Source organism: Lasioglossum baleicum, chromosome 8 (assembly GCF_051020765.1).
Source record: "Lasioglossum baleicum chromosome 8, iyLasBale1, whole genome shotgun sequence".
NCBI lineage: Eukaryota > Metazoa > Arthropoda > Insecta > Hymenoptera > Halictidae > Lasioglossum > Lasioglossum baleicum.
The window spans coordinates 10,169,082-10,178,396 of record NC_134936.1 but is presented as its reverse complement, the minus strand read 5'-3'; the positions used below and the strand labels follow the sequence as shown (position 1 = coordinate 10,178,396).

Sequence of the window (9,315 nt, the reverse complement as noted above, 5' to 3'; positions counted from 1 at the left end):
ACGACCGTACCCGGACACTATTTTTGATTTATGACTGCGTCTAGATATCGCGCCGACCGCGCCGAGCGAAACTTCAATAGAGAGCCGGACATAGAGAAAAACAGAATGAAATACGGATCGCGTGACCGAAGCGTGTCGCCGTCGCCGGCACAGTTCAAAGAATGTCCCATACGCTGTTCTTCGTAGCGTTCGAAACTTTCATCGTCGATTAAACCACTAAGCACTACCTAATGTAGAAATTACATATATCGTGTTTGGTGTCATTTTAATCAGAAAAATGCCAGAAATAAGTTAGTGAAAGTCCCATAAAAGCCTAATGGAAATTAAGAAGTTTGAGTATTCGATTCACACTCGAGTCAATGTTATGGTGTTCACACCGATATACGCGAGCCGACATCAATCGTTGCCTGCCGTGCGGAACGACTCGGCGTTGACAGCCAGTGGAGTGGGTAGGCACTGGGCAACGATCGTGTCCACGATTTTGGACAACGAAGGAGCTTTTACTGTAGTAGGGTATTTTTTCCAGTCAGCCATTGGTTGTTATTATTAATACACCATTTTCTAAAGCACACAGTCGAGTATTTTCCCTCTTCTTTCAAAAAATTAATTTCTAATAGAAGGGTAGTTTTGCCAGTCAGTCTGTCGTTGTTATTATTAATACATCATTTTCTAAATGTTTTACGTGAAGAATAAGATTTTACTCATTCAAATATTATTTTGTACTTTAAAAACAATTTATTATCAGGAAATCAATTTATTTTCAAATTTATACTCTAGCTATTGAAACTTTGTGAAAAACTGTGACTGATATTATATCATATACATAAACACTGTGATAACCTACAATTGAAATAGAAATGTTTTACGTATTCATTTGATAAAACGAGACTCCTGAAATTACACGAAGTCCATGAAATTCTGTAAGTATAAAAACAGTTGAGCCAAACATTTAAAGATAAAAAGTTTCATAAATATCTTGTTGAGGAAGTTTATAGTTAAATATCAAAATAATCTTGAAATAAAACAAAATTCAGTGGAAAAATGCCTCTGTTATTTATTTATCGTAAAATATACATTGTCAGAATAGCAAAAAAAAAAGTTGGCCCATGGGGGGATCGAACCCGCGACCTTCGCGTTATTAGCACGACGCTCTAACCAACTGAGCTAATGGGCCGACATTCACAATTTTATTACTGTTGCACATTTGCTGCAAAATAACTGTTTCAGGAGTTTAGAAAAAAGTAATGCTGGCCCATGAGGGGATCGAACCCGCGACCTTCGCGTTATTAGCACGACGCTCTAATTTTTTTTTTTTTTTTTTTTTTTTTTTGAAGATTTTTATTCAAAAATTCAATGTATACAAAGGGTTTTTACATTGATCAGGGTAGAGAATAAGCTACGTGAGTTTTTCTAGTCTTAAATACATATTGCCTGGTCCCTTAGTGACGCTCACAACCATATCTTTACATTAACTTAATCTATCAGTTTTACTAGTCTTTATCTCATAACTTATATACTAATTAACATTTGTAATTTTGTTTTTCTTAGTTTTAGTTTCCGCAAAAAAAAAGTTAAAAAAAGGTAACGGTTTGGTTTCTGATCTTCAGGGTATCGAGAAAAAAAGGTTATGGTAACTATTTACACTATCTACACTATTTACACTATGTACATCTATACTCCTAAAAAACAAGACAACTAAACGAATAGAAACAATAAAAAAGCATAAAACTAATTAGTAGCACGACGCTCTAACCAACTGAGCTAATGGGCCGACATTCGCAGTTTTATTACTGTTGCACATTTGCTGCAAAATAACTGTTTCAGGAGTTTAGAAAAAAATAATGCTGGCCCATGAGGGGATCGAACCCGCGACCTTCGCGTTATTAGCACGACGCTCTAACCAACTGAGCTAATGGGCCGATGTTCAGCGTTGCTATTTTTGAATATTTCTCGTTGAAAAGTGCATGTGCAGTTTAGCAAAAATAATACTGGCCCATGAGGGGATCGAACTCGCGACCTTCGCGTTATTAGCACGACGCTCTAATTATTTTTTAAAGATTTTTTATTCTAAGATTCAATGTATACATAGGTTATCACATTGTTCAGTCAACTTATCATTCTATAATTTTTAAATTTGGGGCAGTGTTGTTGTTTTAGTTTTGTTTCATTCAATAGCAAGAAATCTGGATTATTTTGATTTATTATTTGTGTGTTATGTTATGTCTTCTTTCGTTAGTTACTATTGAGTTAACATTTTCTGATATTAAATTATAATGTATGTTATTTGGTGTGTTGTTTGCGTTAGCCATTTTGTGTGTCTGTGATTGTTATGTTTTCGTCTGTTTCGTTTATATCTGTGTCAATTCCATGGAACATCCGTCTTAGTTTCTCTATGTTGTTTGTATTTTGTGTAATTAGGTTTGTATTTTGTGCAATTAGGTTTTCAATTATGTACATTCGTTGTATGACGAATTCTTTGAATTCAGCTAAATGGTGATCTGTTTGATGTTGTTTGTATATAATTGTGTCTGCATTTGTTTGTGTTGGGTGTTGTGGTAATGTTGTACTTTTATCTTGTATTTGCATTGTTTCGTTTTGAGTTCCTATTTGTAATTGGCTTTGGTTGTTGCACGAAAGTATGTGGATAATTAAGTTCAACACTTGAATAAAATTGATAACAGCTACACAAGATATGCAGCAAAGAGTTTGAGGGATAAGCATTAGAGAAAAAACATCTTTAAAATTTCTTTTTAAATTGGACATTTTGTACACCTGTAGATTGGCAGAATCTAAAATCGAACAATTGACAACTCTTCTCAGAAATGAAAAAACATTGACACCGTTCAGGAACATTTTACAAAATTTTCAAATACCTGTAACTAGTAATTTTAGAAAATGCCTGCAGAACAGCCAGTTGATCAACTAAATGATACACTCAAGGAAATCGTGTACAGAACGAAGAATTTGGAAAAATTCAAGCGATTGTCGCGTCAAACACATTATGACATCAGAGAAGTTGAAGGTTATACTTTTATTACCATTAATTATCTTTTCATTTACTAAATATTTGTTACATTACCTTACTTTTTTTATAGTTCTGGCAATAATACATCGAAAATGTGTACAGACGTTAGGCCCCATGGCGAGATCCGTGTTCCGTGATATTTTCCAGTCTGGCTTCGATTTTACAGAGAATATACGCCATCTGTTAATCGATAGATTGTTTGGCGTAATGGATACTAAAAATGCGTTGCAGGTAATGCAAATAGAATTTAGGAACACCGCTCATCGTTAGTTTTTCATCGGTTAAATTTTTTTTATCCCATCTTATAGCAGCTGAAAAATACATTTGAATATATTTAAGTCATTAACAAGATGGAATAAAAAAAATAAGTTTTCCCGATAAAAAATAACGATGACCTTGAAAAAATAACCGGACAAATAAAAATTGTTCTTCTATGATATTCCTCCTTCGATACCATTTAAATTATGCCATAAATATTTTTCTTGTGCCATTAAAAATGAAGGAGGACTTCTTCAGCTGAGACACTGTATATTTATTAACACAATAAGAAATAACAATAACAAAACGAAATCTAATAACAACAACAATAACGAGAAAGCTAAGATTACAAACGTTAACTAATCTCAAGTCCTAGAGAGGCACAAAGATACTAACCTGGCGATGATAACTCGAGAGCGATGCGTTCTCAGCGAGTGTCACGAGCTTTCTGACCGCTGGTAAAAATTCTTTTTGGTGGGAGGATTGGCAACGTCAGAAAAACCGTTAAAACGAGCGGAGGAATTCTCTGTTCCTTGAGAGAGTTTCCTTCCCCAAAACAATGTGTTCGAAATCGTCGCTACCAAGGACATTGCAACGGTTGAGTCAGGGTTCTGGCAATCGTCACTTTAACGACCGCACCTTCGACCCAACCGTCTAAAGTGCGTACTTGGAAAGAATGGGATTTCGGCATCCGAAAAGTCTCCCTTTCCCACACGCACCATGTGCACTACAAAACAAATATTGAAACTGTAATCATAATTAATAATAAACCTGCAGATTCACGTTGATCCATGGATCGAGGGACTTTCAGTGATATTCCGTGGCACTATGGATGAAAATATACAGTTTGCTTACAAAGTAATGTTCTTTTGCCTGCATTATTCTCAAGCTCAATTTTGGCAGTCGAATTTATGAATTCTTGAATATTTAAACATTAAAAAATAATTCTTTCATGTCAATCTATATTTCGAATCACTAGGTATACGACAATTTGAAAACAAACAAACTGAAAAGGGAACAAATATTTCCCATAATGCGTGGATGCTTGATCAAGCTGCAGAATGATGAAAATCCGGATGAAGCTGTCAAAGTAAAATAGATAGTTATAACTCTGTTAATATAATTGTGTATATATTACCAACAATTTTAGATTAACAACTAGTAAACATTCTTTATACAACACGATTCCTCTTTTTGATCTTTTTGATCGAAATGCTATGGCAGTTCAAAAGCAAAATTTTGTCTTTTCAAGGATCTTATAGATCTTTTACTGAAGAAGCTCGACGTTGATCGTGATGGCTCAATCTCAGAAGACGACTTCAAAACAGCCGTGAAAGATAGAAATCCACTCTTATTGGAGAGCATGGGCCCAGTTTTCCCATCGAGAGAAGCTCGCCATGTCTTTTTCAGAACATTCACCGATCGTGTTGGAAGTTATTAAGAATCGCCATTAACTTCCAGTAAGTATTGATCGGCTTTCATTCGTGTTCCACAAACATTCTAACGAATAATTTATTCCTAGGAGTGTGACTGAGAGAGAACTAATACCAATCATAAAATGGAGGAAATAAGATAGAGGCTGTTATTCAGGCATTTTTTAAAATTATTCTACACACAAGGTACTCGTTGAAAAAGGAGTTCATTAATTTTTCCAGAAATAAATCCTAACACTCGCATTTGTTTCAGACCATCTTAGCTGACCACTTAAATGATCAGACTCCGATTTTTATCCATTGATGACAGATATTTAAAACAATAAAATAAGAAAAAATGAAAAACAATAAAATAAAAAAAAAATATCTATTCATTATTAAAATTATTGAAGAATGAATTAAATATCAGCAGAAACTTTTCATTTTGCACAAAGATTCACGGACAACTAACAATTATTAAGAAGTTGAAGTCAACGAGACTGTTAAGCACAAATATTATCTGCCAATATAAACTTGAAAAATGTGAACACAAATGATGTTTCTGAGCTATCTAATACAACATCGATTGCCAGCAGAAACTCCCACGTTCCGTGTGAACCAGCCTAAAGACTTCCACTGCTCGATGTGTACTTTCCCGAAGTGTACCCACGACGATTCCTAAAGAATAATTCAAGAGGAACGGTGATCGGAAAGCCAAGAACGCCGCCGCCAACGAGGGAGGAAAATGTGCCAAATCAGACAGAAGAGATCCGACTAGGCGCTGTCCCACGCTCCACTAACTTTTCCATGTCGAGCCTGAGCTGCATCCCTTACGACTGATCGAACGTCGTCGAACTGACTCGCTTCGTCTTCCAAACAATCGCTAATGGACCGCGATAATACCATCCCCTAATCGCATCGAACGCAATCCGCGACGCAGTCGTTGAAAAAGGACTCGATCAACTGCTCAATTGAGTTTCCGTGAGTGCAAATTATCTGTTCGACGAGTGCGTTTTACCGGAACATCCCCTATTCCCTCGCTCTCGAGGACTCTTAAGCAAATACTCCCTACAAAAAAGTATAGCGAACACTTGACTGAAGCTGTATACTTGCATCACGTGGACTTATTTATACTTGTATCATTCGATCAATTTAATCATTAAACTGTGAATTTTTATGCAAATTTCTATCCGTTGTTTTATAAAAGTCAGAGAAAGTGTGAAAATTTATTTTGTTGGTTAGAAGATTATTGGCAGTGTGAAGTGGATATTTTTGTTAACACTTGGCAGTCGGAGCTATTTTAACTCGAAAATTCAACATTTCTTCCGATCTAGAATAATTGCATTGTATATGATTTTATGGGTGTGAAATTGATATGATTAGATACATATTTAATAATGTAAAAAATATTATGAATAATGGAACTGCACTTTTTAGTGGCGCTTCATAATCACCCCTCGAGTACTAAGGGTTTAACTGTGAATGTTTATGCATTCCTATAAGTTGTTTTATGAAAGTCAGAGAAAGTGAAAATTTATTTTGCTGGTTAGAAGATTCTTGGCAGTGTGAAGTGAATATATGTAGCATCATTTTTGTTAATCCTTGACAGTCGGAGCTATTTTAACTCGAAAATTAAACATTTCTTCCGACCTAGAATAATTGCATTGTATATGTATACATACATGTTTTTTTGTCATTTTATATATTCATAAATATATTTAATAATGTAAACAATATCGTGAATAATGGAACAGCACTTTTTAGTGGCGCTTCAGAATCACCCCTCGAGTGCTAAGGGTTGAACTGTGAATTTTTATGCATTTCCACAAGTTATTTTATAAAAGTCAGAGAAAGTAAAAAATTTATTTTGCTGGTTAGAAGATTCTTGGCAGTGTGAAATTGATATAATACCGATTTTTGTCAATATACAGGGTGTCCCAAAACTGGGATCGCGTACGAATACGTGGTGTACGAAGAGCTAAATGAGTTTGATAAGAGCATGTTCATTGAAGCACACACGTCAAGGTGTTTCAGCAGGGTCTCAATCGACGCGTGGTGCACGTGGCGCGCCACCAACGAATTTACGAACATCCTGGACGACTACTACTATCTTTTCTTCCGCAGCGTGTACACCTTATATCCACGGTCGCAGACACAAATACGAACATTTCGCTGTCGACACGCCACGGGCATGTTTTCTCAGCTGGTGCCCTAACTCTCGATCTCGACGATCCTCTCGGTTCCCCACCCTGCTCCACGCTACACGGCAAAGATCCTGGTGGATCCTTTCAAGACACGGTCGGCTACCCACAAAGGATCTGCCCTTTCATACGCACGTTATTATACTCTTTACAGAATATCGTTCCACCTTCTCCCTTTTGGAAGCGGGAGGAACGAGAGAAAAAAAAAAGAAGAAGAGAAGGAGAGGACTCGGACCAGACTGAAAACGGGCGTGTGTGTTGGTGTTACACGGCGTTGTACGTGTGCACGCCCACGCATTGTAGGCTCGAGCCTCCGGGGCAGGGTGGACGTTTCGACGAAAGCCTCGAGATTTTCTCGTTTAATTTGTTGTTATAGCTGCTTGAGACGCGGATCGGTCCATACGACCGACCGTACCCGATCCTCAAACATTCATTATGTTTTTTGTAACACATCTCCACCGACCCACACCGTTCTCGCACATCGCATGATTGCGGCTTTTCCGCGGCTCGGTGTTTACTCGCCACTCGCCGCACAATCTGTATGTATTTGCCCACCGTATCCAGCTAACCGTCTCTATTAATCCAGGGAACAAGAGGGTGGCTTTTGTCCGCGAGACTTTGAGCCGAGGACACAATCGATGGCAGAACGGCCTTGATAATTAACAACGTGACAATGCCGTATTGTCGAATTGTTTTTCGTAATTGTCTATCAACTACCGCTCGAGCCTGTTTCATAGACGCCGCGCTATCAGCGCTTGCCGAACGGCAATTAATTCTGCGATCAGAGGCTGCAGATTGTGGATCTTCCTGCGAATTCTAGTTCTCGTAAATTGGGGAGGTTAGCCTTTAAGGGATTTTTTAAGGGATACGTGTGTCGAGAATAATTTTTGTTTACAAGAAGTGCTAAGAAGACGAATAGAAATTTTTCTGGTTTATGGATGAATCTTCGTGCTTATAAAATATTTTTCGGAAAGACAATTTTAATCCTGGTTTCGAGCACGAGAACCCTTTCGTTAAAAAAATATGACATCGTCCACGTGTGTCGAGAATCATTTTTGTTTAGAAGAAGTGCTAAGAAGACGAAAAGAAATTTTTCTAGTTTATGGGATGTATCTTCGTGCTTATAAAATCATATTTTTCGGAAAGACAATTTTAATCCTGGTTTCGGGCACGAGAACCCTTTCCTTAAAAAAATATGACATCGTCCACGTGTGTCGAGAATAATTTTTGTTTACAAGAAGTGCGAAGAAGACGAATAGAAATTTATCTTGTTTGTGGATGTATCTTCATGTTCATACTATTAAACATTTGAATAAAAAGTTGGTATACAACATTGAAATTAATGTTGCTTACGGGCCACAGAATTGGAAACAGGGTTAACCGATTTGATTCGATTTTGCAACAACCGAGAATTTCTGAAGTGCAACGATATCGGCAATTTAGCCATCGTATCTCACGAGGATGCGCGCGAGGATTGGTCACAGGACGGAAGCGCAGTGTCCACGGCACAAAAGCATAAATAGTAATCAGGTTCGATTACTCGGAATGGTTGTGGTTTCGACGGAACGTGATGAGACGGCGAGCGATTCGATTTGCGTGGCCCACGCCCACGCATCAAAAGCGCCGGCATCGTGTTCCACGGCAAAGGATTACGAGAATACCGGGGCAAGTCTCTTTCTCGGCCGATAAATCCGACCGGTAATTCGTGGCGGGGGACTTGATTCACGTGAAATCCAATGCGTAGATCGTATTCACGCGTACGCACGCGGAGAGGATAGAAAACGAATGAATGAAAGGCCAGAGGGAAAGAGAAAAAAATCGAATCGTGCTTCTTGGTTTGCGCGACACGTGAACCTCTGACCTTACCAACGCTGCGAATCAGGCAAAGCGTGTAATTTCGCGGTGAGATTGAAATCGAATTCAGACATCTGCGTGGGCTGCTTAGCGCTTTTAATTATCGTACAGCCTGGACGAGCTCCGTTATTATTGTAATTTCGTGTGGTTTATAATCTGTGTTATTTAAATGTGACTCGTGTTATATGGTTGAATGCAATTTTTATTTTGTTCTGAAATATGAACTTCGTAAAACTGTTTACACAATCTGAACGATCATAATGTGTGTGTTTTATGTACATACTATGAACCGTTTAAAAGAATCAGTTAAAAAATATCAAAAATAAAATTATCAAGAAAACTTTTATATTAAATTCAATAAATTGAAGAAGACTCTTTAACTATTTTTGCTGGCAGATTAGATAGCTATTAGATAGCAGAACAGTGGAGAAAATAATCGAAGAATAAGCTCCTCACAAATTCATAAAACCCTCAGTTCGCCCACTGACACTGACAAAAGTGTATAACAGGACAAAAATATAATAAAAACATGTGCACAATTTCGGAGTTGTTTCCACGTGAAGGA

General features: G+C 37.4%; 1 protein-coding gene and 2 non-coding genes across 4 annotated transcripts; 1 reads left to right on the top strand and 2 right to left on the bottom strand.

Moving 5' to 3' along the window:
• Nucleotides 1–1,100: 1,100 nt before the first annotated feature.
• Nucleotides 1,101–1,174, bottom strand: Trnai-aau (transfer RNA isoleucine (anticodon AAU)). The gene has a single exon. It is a non-coding gene; the product is annotated as a tRNA-Ile (tRNA).
• On the top strand, nucleotides 1,159–7,719 carry LOC143211373 (calaxin). Of its 2 annotated transcripts, XM_076428980.1 has the most exons (8): nucleotides 1,159–1,630; nucleotides 2,884–3,022; nucleotides 3,096–3,256; nucleotides 4,061–4,141; nucleotides 4,263–4,373; nucleotides 4,536–4,743; nucleotides 4,806–4,902; nucleotides 4,970–7,719. In XM_076428980.1, exons 2-6 carry the CDS (start codon nucleotides 2,896–2,898, stop codon nucleotides 4,722–4,724), a joined length of 669 nt encoding a protein of 222 aa, XP_076285095.1. In that variant the 5' UTR covers nucleotides 1,159–1,630; nucleotides 2,884–2,895; the 3' UTR covers nucleotides 4,725–4,743; nucleotides 4,806–4,902; nucleotides 4,970–7,719. The 2 variants fall into 2 exon arrangements, with proteins under 2 accessions (XP_076285095.1, XP_076285094.1); XM_076428979.1 differs by lacking the exon at nucleotides 1,159–1,630 and having other exon boundaries at nucleotides 1,726–3,022.
• Nucleotides 1,846–1,919, bottom strand: Trnai-aau (transfer RNA isoleucine (anticodon AAU)). The gene has a single exon. It is a non-coding gene; the product is annotated as a tRNA-Ile (tRNA).
• Nucleotides 7,720–9,315: the final 1,596 nt, after the last annotated feature.